Source organism: Echinops telfairi, unplaced genomic scaffold (genome assembly GCF_000313985.2).
Source record: "Echinops telfairi isolate 266 unplaced genomic scaffold, ASM31398v2 ScPeMD7_9;HRSCAF=40, whole genome shotgun sequence".
Taxonomy (NCBI): Eukaryota; Metazoa; Chordata; class Mammalia; order Afrosoricida; family Tenrecidae; genus Echinops; species Echinops telfairi.
Window position 1 is genome coordinate 78,351,455 of NW_022103906.1, and position 12,995 is coordinate 78,364,449.

At 51.1% G+C, this 12,995-nt stretch overlaps 1 protein-coding gene across 1 annotated transcript in view; it reads left to right on the forward strand.

The window, feature by feature from the left end:
- Positions 1 to 6,668, forward strand: part of KIF3C (kinesin family member 3C) — a 48,293-nt gene extending 41,625 nt beyond the window's left edge. The window contains exons 9-11 of the mRNA XM_045286902.1: positions 3,427 to 3,535; positions 3,908 to 4,080; positions 4,251 to 6,668. Coding sequence (XP_045142837.1) covers positions 3,427 to 3,535; positions 3,908 to 4,080; positions 4,251 to 4,344 — 376 coding nt within the window. The 3' untranslated portion in view covers positions 4,345 to 6,668. The remainder of the gene's footprint in view (positions 1 to 3,426; positions 3,536 to 3,907; positions 4,081 to 4,250) is intronic.
- The last annotated feature ends 6,327 nt before the right edge of the window (positions 6,669 to 12,995 follow it).

Genomic DNA, 12,995 nt, shown 5'->3' on the forward strand with positions numbered 1-12,995 from the left:
CTGTTCTTCTCAGGCAGGAAGCGCAGTGCCAGGCCCCCACAGCTCGGCTCTTCATTTTGGTTTTGCCGCGGAAGGAGCACGTGTACCTTGGCAGGTTGGGCCAGTTTCGATTTTCTTCACCATTAAGGAGGCACCGTAACGGGCCCCATCGTTCCCCATGATGCCGACCTTGTTGATGCCTTTAGCCATCTCCTCGCCAAGGAGCTCCAAGCCAGAGAGCTCTTTCCTGATTTTTGACTCCCCATTGAGGGTCCCAGGCGGGGGGCCTGGGGGGTGGGCCCTGCCTTTCCTCCCATGGTGTGGTAGCCCGGCTGACACCTCTCCCACCATCCGGGCTCCTAGGCTCTGAGAGAGCTGGGCTTCTCCAGCTGCACCCTTTATTGTCCTTCACAGGAGGCCTGGTGGGGTATGGTTACGAGGTGACCTGCAAACCTCAAGGCCAGCAGTTCAAAACCACCAGCTGCTGCTCCTTGGTAGAAAGATGAGCACCCTTCCCCAGATCTGGTGAGATGGGCCATGAGAAGGCCGTGTCTCCTCGTTCCCCGCTGCAGAAGGCGGGCGTTGTACTGTCGGCTCCCGCACAGCCTGTTCTGCTGTGAAAGGACAGCGCGGCCTCTCCGTGAATTCTTCTTCTCTGCCTCCCAACTCGCTGCCTTTTGGCATTTCACATTGTTCATGTACAGCCCTACTTCAGAGTAGCCAGTGGAATTGAGACTAAGGAAGAGTCGCAACTGTGCCGTGTTGACGCTTTTACAGCGTGCTGCACTCAGTGCTGACTTGCTGTCTCTCGCCGCAAGCCTCGGTGCCGTGGATTATTGTCTGAGGCGCACAGACCTTCAGAGCCGCTTCCCAAGGTGACCCGGCCTTAAGGGGCAGAGCCAGCGTTCCAACCCAGAACGTGTGTCCTTCTGTGATTGAAACATGGAAACAGCATTCTTGATGGTTTTCTTTCTTTCTTCGTGGTTAGTTTGAGATCATGAAGTGATACGTCACACTCATCAAATGGACGGAAAGACAGAAATCTGATGTCTCATGGGTGGGGTTGGACAACCAGTAACAGACGCTTGCCAAGTCCTCTCGGCACTGGGAAAGCAATCTTGCAAGATCTCTCGAGGTTGAAAATACACACACCCCGCAACCCCACCGTTCCACTCCGGGGTATAGCCTCCTGGGTAAGGGTTGCCCACCCACGAGGAGACCTGTACAGAATGGTCGCAGCCGTGCTGCGTGTAGTTAAGAAGCAGAGATTGCCAGGGGCAAGTGCCATTTGGCAGCTGTTCATGGGCTTTGGGGCAATCTGTGTATCTTTGGTGCAACGTCTATTCAGGTCCTTGCCCGTATGTTTTTCATTATGGACTCCTGGGTGTTCTTTAGATATTCTACAGACTAAACCTACGCCAGAGGAGCCATGGGGCTGCTCCATGCAAGGTCAGCAGTTCGAAAGCACCAGCAGCTAGCTCCTCGGAGAAAGCCGGGGCTTTCTACTCCCACAGAGTGACAGTCTCAGAAACCCACAGGGCCAGTTCTACCCTGTCCGTGGGGTCACCATGAGTCACCATGGACTCGATCGATGGCGGTGAATTTGGTTTTTGTGACTAATAAGGCTGAACATCCTTTTCGTGCATTTATTGATGTTTATGTCTTCTGTGACGAAATGACTTTTTCAGAGCCTCTGCCCATTTTCAAACCGGGTTATTTGTCTTTTTATTGTTCACATGCAAGGGTTCTTTATGTGTTGTGATATGAAATCCCTTATTAAAATATTTTATTTGCTCTCACTCTTTGGGTTGTGTTCTTGGATGTACCAACTCTTTTCTTTTTAAAAAAATTAGATACTAATTTATTAAACAAGTTATAAAAGTATAGTTGTGTAACAGAGTCATGATGACCATTCTCTTTCAAGTTCTTAAGAGACTATGTACTTTCTAATTCTCTACAGCAGCGGTTCTCAACCTGTGGGTTGCAACCCCTTTGGGGACTGAAGGACCCTTTCACTGGGGTCACCCGATTCATCACAGTAGCAAAATGACAGTGATGAAGTAGCAACGAAAATCATGTTATGGTTGGGGGGGTCACCACCACATGAGGAACCGTACGAAAGGGTCGCGGCATGAGGAAGGTTGAGAATCGCTGCTCTAGAGAATAGTTCTGCATCTCCGTTTTCAAGTCTTTTGTTTGATGGAGCTCAGGTGGGCTCCTTCTGCTTGTGCTTCGTGTTCAGAGCTGAGCAACCAAGGCCTAGGCCAAGGTCAGGAGGCTTTGCTCCAATGTTTGCTTTTGCATTTAGGTTTATGATCCTTTTTGTGTCCTGTCTACAGATGATACAACGTCATTGTCTTGCACGTGACTATCCAGTTGCTAAGGAGCCCTGGTGGGGTCATGCGGTTCGGTTTGGATGCACCAGGTGGTCTGTGGGAGAAAGATGAGACTTTTACTCCCATACAGATGATAGCCCCAGAAGCCCTCGAGAGTAATTCTACTCTGCCTGTAGGGAGTTGGAGTCACTGCAGTGGCAGGGGTGTGAGTTTTGGATCCCCATTGTCAGGAGCCCTCTGACTACAAATTGGAAGGTCGGTGCTATGGCCCCATCGACCATGGGAGAAAGAAGTGGCAGTCTGGCTTCTGTAACTTCACAGCCTTAGAAACCGGGTGGGGACCTCTATAGGGCCGCTCTGCAGGGCGATGAACTTGACTGCAGTGAGTTCGGTTTTTGGGTTTATCCAGTTGTCTCAGGACCGTTTGATAATAAAAGCTGTTCTTTCCCAATTGAATTGGCTTGGCACCCTTCTCAAAAATCACTTTGACCTTAAATGGAATCATGGTTTCACTCTGTTCTCTGGATTCTAATCCACCGATGTATTAGTCTATCTTACAGTCGCTATCAGTCGGCATCCACTCGATGGCAGTGAGTTTGTTTTTGTTGTTCTTTTAGTTCTGCCTGTACCACAGTATCTCCAGTACTTAGCTTTGTAGTTGCTTTTGAGATCGGGAAGTGTGAGTTCTCCAATTTTGTTCCTTTTCAAGCTTATTTTGGCTGTTCTCAGACCCTTTCAAACCAGAGTTTTGAACCGTTTTCTTAGGCTGGCTCCCTCAAAGCAAAACAAGGAACAGAGCCACCAATCAGCAACAGTTTTGTGTGGTGTGTGAAGTCAACATGCGAATCTGCAAGCCAAAAAGAGATTGGCTCTTCTGTGTGCACGTCAGCCTTCCTTCCGCAAGCCTCTGTGCTGGTGGACCTGGGACTAGAGCAACAAGCATGAAGAAACATGTCCCTCCTCCTCAGTGCAGTTTTCGTTGTCAAGTTGTAGGAGAGCAAGAAGAACGTCTCAGAATCTGTGGTCTGCAGGGCCTCCTGGCCTTCTGAATGATACTTATTTCTCTTTAATTTCAAAGGATATCCCTTCTAATGCAGTCTCTTTCCTGCAGCAGTAACAGCCAGATGAAGAAACGGCCAACTTCTGCAGTAGGCTACAAGAGGCCTATCAGCCAATATGCCCGGGTTGCCATGGCAATGGGGTCCCACCCCAGATACAGGGTAAGAAACTGGGAAACGGTGGGAAGGGCAAGCTCAAGGAAGGGGATGATCCCAGCTTCTGCTTCCTCCAACGACTTCACCCCTTTAAAATCAAGCCAAACGCACTGCCATCAGTCGATGCCAACTCACAGAGACCATACAGGGCGGGGTAGAACCGCGCTGGTGCGTTTCTGAGACTATAAACCTCTATGGGAGTAGAAAGCCTCGATTTCCCCCAAGGAGTGGCTGGTGGTTTCAAACTACCAACCCTGCAGTTGGCAGCCCAACACATAACTGCTACTCCACCAGGGCTCCCCATCCCAATCTTTACTCAGGCCCGGAAGGTACCGCCTAGGGCCTCTGCTCACGTCTACTGCCATGTGCCCACCGCAGGCAGAAAACATCATGTTTTTGGAGCTGGACGTCTCCCCTCCAGCTGTCTTTGAGATGGAATCCTCCCAGGACCAAGAGCAAGACCCCCGGGCGCTGCATATGGAGCGGCTCATGCGGTTGGACAGCTTGCTGGAAAGACCTTCCACCTCCAAAGTCCGGAAGTCCAGATCCTGGTGAGCATCGCCGTGGGGGAACCCCATGCATGGGCTGCGGCCCGAGAGGGTTTGGGGGAAGGAGTTCCGGCAGCCAGGGGAAGAGGGGAAGGAAAGCCCTCCCATCTGTTTCCTGCGCTGCTTCCCTAACTTCCGCTTCCCACGCCTCCCCCTCTCCCACCCCCCTGCAGGTGTCAGAGCCCTCAGCGGCCTCCGCCCTCCACCACACATGCCTCGCTGGCCCCCGCTTCTCTGCGACCCGCGACAGTGCTAGACCACGAGTGACAGCCGTCGTGGTCAGGCTGCCCGTCGGACAGACTCTGGGAACAGGGCAGTGAGCCCTGCGACCATCTCATCCGCCGCTTGGTGTGCGTGCGTGAGTGTGCATGTGCGTGTGCGTGTGCGTGAAGGGGCGAGAACCAGGCAGATGGGCCTCCGCCTGCCTTCTCACCCTCCTTTATTTAACCCATGTTATTTATTCCTGGGGCTCCGTGGGGACCTACCGGAGATGCCCTGGGCTGTGCTGTATGCGCCTGCAGCGGCCACTGCGCTGCCGCCTTTTCTTCGGACTTTGGACCCTCTGTCAGACCTCAAGCTGCCCCCCACGTCATCTGCTCCCCCAAGGGAAGGGGGCCCGTGCTAAAGAAGGGAGTACCTTTTCGACCTGTCCTCCTCCCCCGTTCCCATCTCCTCCGACACTGGTGATGGGCAGGGCCTAAGCCTTGTCTGGGACTTGAAAATGCTGGGTGTCCACCCAGGACCAAAGGCACCCTGACGGCCTGCGGCCGGGGCTCCGGGCGAAGAAAGGCCTGCTCTCTACGTTCCCTGGCACGGATAACCTCCGCCAGCCTCAGCCCTTCCTCAAAGACCGGACTGACCTCCCTGGCAAAGCTCCTGCTTCCAGCTTTGCCAAGAACTCCCTCCTGGCTTCCCAGACCCTACTTCCTCCCCACCTCCCCAGCCCTTGAATGGGCATCTCAAACCAACAAATTGCTGCCTACACAAGACCCAGGGGGATTGGATACAGGAACGGGGGCGAGTTGGATGGCCAGCCTGCAAAGCCTTCCTTGGGACCCCTTCTGTTTCTCTCCCCCCGAAGAGTCACTTTGATCCTCAAGGGATGACAGCCAACTCCCCTGGGTGAGGCAATGATGCTCCTTCAAGCTCTGATCTTTGCTGCCCAGTGGGTGGGGCCAGTGTCCACCCCTGGCTCAACAAGTGCCCTCCTCCCCTCCTCCAAGGCACCCGAGCAGGAGACCCCCCACAGGCACTGTCTTTTCCAGCTTTGCCTCAGAGCTGCATCACTTTTTGCCAGGGGCACTATTTTGTTGAAATGCCAATCCTTTTTTTCAGCAGTTGTATAATTCCTTCCTTCCCCTAGGGTGATACTCCTCACCTCACAAGTGACACCCCAACATGTCTCCAGGTTATCTCAAGTGAGAAGGAAAATTCTATTTACAAGAAGAAGAAAAAGATTCCTTTTCATCCTCTGATAAGGGCATATCTCCACTGAGTCCAGAGGGGGTATCCTGGAAGCAAACAAGTGATTTAGCATTTCCAAACGGCCAAAATAGCAGGAGTCTCCTTATCTTCGACTCTGAGGGACTCCGCCTTGGGGTAAAGGCATACAGCTGACAGATCTATCTGAAAGGAGGTGGAGGTGGGGGCTGGTAACCTCGTTATTCTCTTCCCAGCAGGAAATGAGCTCTTCTTACCCAGCTCACCCTCTGCTCTCAGCATCCAGCTCTGGTTTGGTTCTGCTGGACACTGCTGACGCTCTGACTGCCGTTCCTGGATGATGTGGAAACCCTGGGAAATCACTTTCTCCATCAAAGCCCAAGGGATTCTTTGAGACTCGGGAATCAGAGGAGAGGTTTGACTATGGTGGCCGAGGAGCTGCGTGTCCAACACCCCAGGTGACCTGCCGTGCAGCCTCTCCCGCTGACCTCTGTCTTGTTTGTGGATGCAGCAGCATGTGTCACCCATTCATCCCTCGGACACGTGGACTGTGCATTGTCGGGTCACTCGTTCCTCACAGTCTTATAGCACAAGAGACCCAACTTCTCTGCCCCCAGTCGGAGGGCTGGGCCCCAGGTGTGGTCTAAGGAGGAGGAGCTCCTGCCTGCAGTTTTGTGTCCGTGTGTATGTGTATGCGTGTGTGGGCGTTTGTGTGGGTGTGTTTACCTCCACGGGGGACTACCCCACACTCAGCGTAAGCTGTGCTGGGAACAGGACCACCAGGGTGGCTGAGGCTCACTCTCCGTCTCTCCCCCTCTTTTTCCTTTTTGACGGTCCAGGCATTTGATGGACAAAATAGGGCCTTGGCTAGGACCAAACTTCCGTGTCTGTTGCTATGGTCTCTCTTTAGGACAATGGTTAACAATGCTGTGGTCCATTCTTGTCACTAGACGCATCTGACTATACCGGACATATGTAATATATAAATATATATTTAAAAAACCCATTACCCTCTGTCCCCTTGGCTTAGGATGGAGACCTCTCTGTTGAATGGAAAACACACCGGAAACCCGGTGCTGCCGGCAGCCTGCAGGCCTCAGCCATGCTCAGACTAACACAGTTGACAATAAAGGAATGAGTCTCGTTATGGACTTGGTGGCCTGCCTGCTCTCTGCTTCGTTTTTTAATTTTTTTTCTTACCTTTGTCATCATCTTGCCTTTTCCCCTTCCTAAGTTTCCCCCAAAGGATTCGAGAGTTTTCGGAGTTACCACGGTAGTTGTCAGCGCCTCGGAAAAGGGCCAGCTGCTTCATAAAATGGCCTCAGCCCTGTAGGGTTGGCAGACAGGTCCCAGGCTCTCTCCTGGAGTCTGTGCCAGAGCTGCGGCAGCAGCTGTGCGGGCTCTAAGCGAGCGAGCCCATCCACTTAATATGGAGATCTTGGCAGACTTCAGGAGTCTCTGGGTAGCCTAATGAGTTTGGCAGTTGGCTGATAACCAAACGATTGGTGGTTTGAATCCTTCCTGAGGTGCCTGGTGATCTACTTCTGAAAAATTAGCCATCCCAAAACCTTCGGACACACATGGGGGACACACACAGTCCCCCTTAGACACACACGGGATTGCCATGACTTGGACTCAACCTCAGGCCACGCAGTTTAGGGTTTTTTGCCAACAGATCTCAGAACAGCCTCAGTGGTATCCAGATTTGCCACCAATACCATACCCCCTCTGCCCCTGCATTTATCAGCATAGAAGTGTTTCAGGCAGGAAATAACATGCAGGTCACATAGAGAAGGAGTCCCTGGCGGGATAGACTGTTAAAGGACTTGCCTGGGAATCAAGAGGTCGGAAGTTCCAGCCCACAGAGGAGCCTCAGAAGAAAGGTCTGGGGAACCATTTCCCCACCACGCACCCACGCCCCTCTTCCCAGAAAAGGAAGTGAAAAACTCAGCCGCTGACGACCCTCGGAGCCCAGTCTGCTCAGACGCACGTGGGTTGCTGTCAATCCTAACGGAAAGCAGCTGCCTTCAAGCAAATTGGCAGACGCACCTGGCATCTGAGGGTGGTATGAAAACAGAAGACTCAAAAACTCACTGCCACCTAGACTATTCTGACTCATAGCACTGAGGTCGAACGTGGCCCGCATGGACGTGGGCTGCGATCTGCATGGTCCGTTGTTCGAAACCACCAGCAGCTCCTTCGGAGAAAGACTGGGCTTTCTACTCCTAAAAACAGGTCCAGTGTCAGAAACCCCCATGAGGGGTCACTATGAGTCAGCACGACTTGATGGCAGTGAGCTTTTTGTTTGGGAGCGAGAGCTGGAGAGGCAGAGTGCTTGACTTTGATGTGCGTGTTTATGAACAAAACCAGTCCTCCAGAGCCTCATCCTAGAGATTCTATTATACAAACACTCATTCTCCCAGTGGGACTCAGCGGGGTATGTAAGAGCTTGTCCTGTAAAGTGCACAGCCCTGGAGATTCACAAGGGCATGTCTAGTTTGTCCTACAGGGGCATTGTGAGTCGGCATCGACTCCACACAGTGAGTTTGGTTTGGTTTGTTGGGGACAGCAGCCAGCGCATAGGAACTCCCTGGGGACCTCTGTCAGGTCCGTTTGTTGATGAAAAAACTGCCATGTTTCACTTCCTCTGAGACTGGGCACCTGATCTCCACAGAGTTACAGCCTTCTCATCTCGGGCCAGGATATAAGTTGGAACTCTTGGCTACAACCTAAGATTCACTTAAGCTGCCCTGGATGACTTAGGGCACCGAAGCACGCTGTGGACTCCCCGGGAAGGACAGCGCAGGCCTCGGGAAGGACCCCCAGACCAGAGACTGCCCCACAAAGATGATAGATTCCACCCCACGTCCTCTGTGGGGCTTGTGCTGCCTCCTCAGCTGTTCTCCGTCAGAAGGAAGAAAGCCTGGCGTGTTTATGTTTTTTAGTGTTTTTCAGCCCCGATGTCAAGTCCTGAGAAGGAGGCTCTGAGTCAGCCATCTGGGGCAGGTGGGTGGTGTCATGATATGGGGCCAAGAGTCTCACTGCCGTCACCCTGTGTATTGGGGGTGGGGAGGTGGGAAGAGCAGAAATAGAGGAATATCTCAGAAAATATGATGAGGTGGGAGTGGGATGACGTGTGCTCTGGGGATTCAACATCATGGATGTCCGTGAGCAGCGTCTCTTGCTCCCATGATGGCCTATGTAAATAAGTGTCTGGGCCCCGTCTATGGGTCTCATTTTTCTTAAAATGTGGTTCAAGGATCACCTGTGTCAGAATTACCACCCTCAACGACTGGGCTTCTGAAGTCCCAGACAGGCCCGTGTGGTGGACACAACAGGGGGCCTTTTCAATGTCCATTCTCCCCTTCTTTCTTACACAATGATCTTTATTCAAAGAGGACAGTGTGTCCAGCTTATTAAAAAAAAAAAAAAGCATTCCTATTCCCAGACTCCCTTGCAGCAATGGGTGACCATGTGATGCAATATGGCTAAGGAGCTGTAAGTCTGTGAGGGGGTTCTTGGAATGTTTTTGCTTTCTTGACACAGACACTAGGAGTTCTGGTGGCACAGTGGTGAAGCACTCAGCTGCTCACCTAAAGGTCAGTGGTTCAGGTCCAGCAGCCTATCTGTGGAAAAGCAATGTGAGACTCTGCTGCTGTGAAGATTCACAGCCTCCGTTGTGCTCCAGGGCCATTCTACTCTACCTTAGAGGGTCCATACAAATTCAAGTTCCACTCGATGGCACTGAGTGGGGTTTTGTTTTGTTTGGGTGGGCGTGGGGGGGGGTCATTTCTCATCTTTCTTTTTCTTCTCCTTGCCTGGAACTCCAATGCGCTTCCAACAGATCGAGCGCCTGTTATTTGAATGTCCCAGGCACTATTCTCACACTAGGAGTGACTATAGTAGGAGCCCCTGACCTCATGGCGCTCACACTCTAGGGCGGGGAGAAAGTCACTCAACAATGAGAGCACAGCGCTTCTCAGGTGCTGATCCTTGATGTTGAGGAAAGGCGAGCAGAGCAAGGAGACGGAGCATTCCAGGGACTTGGTGTTGGGATGGAGGGCTGCAAAGTCCCCAGCGAGAGGGTGACGTCGAATTCCCGAAGGAGGTAAGGGAGTGGAGAAGGCAGCTGTCCGGAAGAGGAGGGCTCGAGGGTGGGGGAAAAGCCCAGCTCCGGGGAGGTGGAGTGCGCCAGACTTCTCCAAGGCCAAGTTTTGAACTGGTTCATTTGGACCCCCCCACCCCCAGGTATACTGAATCAGAATCCACATTTCAACAAGATGCTCAGCGAAGTAGTTTGAAGCCCTGGTTCGGAAAGCAGTCATGGTTTTGCCTCCTTGAGGCGATGAGAGCCAGCACAGAGGTGACGGTGGACAGTGGAGAGAGAGGAGAGTCGAGGGATGGATGAGGCTGGAGCGGCAGCACCAGCTGGATCTGTCCGCAGATGAACTTCCAAGGGTGTGGAATAAATAAACCCCTACGGATTAAAAACCAGGAGTAGGCAGCTTTACCAGGAATTTGCATTTTAAACACGCACACACACCCCGCCGGCCCTCCCCCTGGGTCATTGCAATGAACTCAGCTTTCAGTTCCAGCTGTGACTGTGGAACTGTGGCTCAGTCACTTCATCTGTGAGCCCAGACCTTCCAACAGCTGTCACCAGCAGGGGCTCGCTTGCCTGTGTAAATGCCAGGTTTGCACTCAAGGACGGTGGAGGCAGAGCACCTCAAAGCCACGCCAGGAGGTCTTAGGAGTCCTTGGTTAACTAGGGGAGGGGTGGAGATAACAGGGGGGCACATGGGGTGTTCAAAGTACAGCCTGAAATAAGGAGGATGAGACTTTGTCTCATGCACTTTGGGCATGTTATGAGAGAAACCAGTCCCTGGAGAAGGACATCATGCTTGATAACGTAACGTGTCATCGAAAAAGAGGAAGACCCTTGGCAAGATGGACTCACAGGGTGGCTGCAATGCTGGGCTAGAACAGTGGCTCTCAGCCTGCCTAACGCCGCCACCCTTTCATACAGTTCCTCTTGTGGTGGTGACCCCCAACCATCACATTATTTTCTTTGCTACTGATAATTGTAGTTCTGCTACCGTTATGAATCGGTGACCCCTGTGAAAGGGTTGTTCGACCCCCCAAAGGGGTCGAGACCCACAGGTTGTGAACATAAGTGTGAGGAAGGCACACGCCCGGGCAGTGTTTCGTTCTGTTGTGCATATGGGTCATTATGAGGCAGAATCAACTCGACACCTAAGACTAATGTGGGGTGTTAGCGTGTTTGACCTGGCATGACGGAAGTAAATATAATTATGTGATTTAGCCAGAAATCTTATTTTGCAATAAAGGAAAGTAGGATCAGAACAGGAAAGTCATTTTTTACAAATCACACACATGGCTATCAGACAAGATGGACGTGGAACGCAATAAGGACTTAGAGTCCTAAGGGTATACTGACTTACACACTTAGCTGCAAGGTCAGCAGTTCGAATCCATCTCTTGGGAGAAAGATGAAGCTTTCTGCTCCAGGAAGCTATATGCCCACAGAAACCCAAGGGCAGTTCTGCTCCGTCCTGTAGGGTTGCTATGAATCAGAATTGACCCCCCATGGCAGTAGATTTGGTTGATTTTGCAGGAGTACCTGGGTGACGCACATGATTCAAGTCTCAGCTACTAGCTGAAAGGTCGATGGTTTGAATTCAACCAGAGGCACCTGAGAAGAAAAGTCTGCATTTGCCAAAAAGCATCTTAGCCATTGCAATCCTGCATTATACAGTTCTACTCTGAAACACCTGGGCCCGGTCACCTTGACTGGCATTAGCTGATTGATTAGTGACAGCTGATTGAAGCCAGACACCGTTTATGGTTTGGCTTGTTCATTGTCAGTCACTGGAAACTTACAGAAGAGTTGCAGGAACAAGTTCTCATAGAATCTTCACGCAGAGACCCTATGAAGTCTTGGCAACCATCCTACCTATGGTCATTCTAACTGAAGAGTGGGACCCGGCGCCCCGTGTGGCTTTCCATGGTCGCCTCCCGTTTGTCTCCTGCTCGTTGAGAGTCCTTCGTTGTCTGTTCGGGACCTTTGTGCTCGCCGTGCGTTCTTTACGAAATGTGACGGGGCAGTTAATCTGAAGAGTGAGTACTGATTCGGCCTTGTCCGATGTCTCTCATGATCCGAGCCAGGTGCTGCACAGGAGGGTACTGTGGCCTCGCTGTACCCAGTAGGAGGTTCCCGAAATCACTTTCCCGTGGTTGATGTTAACTTCGATCCCTTGAAGAGGGTGGTGTGTGCCAGACTTCCCCATGGTAAAATTACACTCAAGCCCTGTGTCATTAATCTCATTTTCTGTGATGAGGGACCCTGAGACTATGTCAAAATCTAACTTCCACCCACTAGCTTTAGCGCCCATTGATGTTTCTTGCTTTCAGTAATTATTGCTTGGTGGTTGGCAAAGGGCGGCTATCTTGATTCTGTTATTTCTTTTGCATTTGTTAGGTGGACATAACTTTGCATAAATATTGGTCTCTTCTTCCTATTTATTTATTGCTTATTTCTTTATATCACTATAGACTTAAGGGTTTCTGTTTTATTCAAAGGCTTATGATCTATGGTAATCATCTTTGGTTTTGACGCTCAAGTTCTCCCAGATTGGGTCAAGCTGGCTGAGCATTTCCTTACTTCCCGGTAGAAGCCCTGGTGGCATCGTGGGTACCACGTTGGGCTGCTAAGGTCGTAAGGTCAGCAGTTGGAACCCACTAACTGCTGTTCAGGAGGAAAGATGAGGCTTTGTGCTCCAGTAAAAGGTTACAGTCTCGGAAACTCCCAGAGGCAGTTCTCTGTCCTAAAGGGTCGCTATGAGTCAGACTTGACGTATGGCAGTGAGTTGGAGTGTTTGAGCTACTTTCTTGCAAAAAAAAAAGTTCCAGGTTCATTTTCTACCTGCCTGTCCCAACCTGGGAATCAGCTCTTTCTCCAAGGAATCCTGCTTCCTTTGAGTGAAGAATGGCGTGCACTGCTAATGAGCTGTCTCTGTGGACACACAAACACACTGCCCCACTTTCTTTGGGATACCATAACAAAAGACTGCAAAATGAGTGGCTTCAAAGAGCAGACATTTGTTGTCCAATTGTTCTGGAAGCTATCAATCCAAGGCAGGGTCTGGACTAGGGAAGCTTCTTCTTCGTCAGCAGCCTGGGGAGTCCTTGGAATTCCGTTGCTTGACAACAGTGCCTTCAATGTCTCTTCTCCCTACAGGTCTGTGTTTGTTTAAAAAAACAAAAAACACCACGCAGAAGAGATTAGGATCAAGACCTCCCACCACCTCTAGCATGATTTCATTAATATAGTCAAAGAAAGGTTCTCTTTCCAAACAGGGATACACATAACATTTTATTTTATTTATTAACATTTTATTAGGGGCTCATACAACTGTTATCGCAATCCATACACACATCAATTGTGTAAAGCACATTTG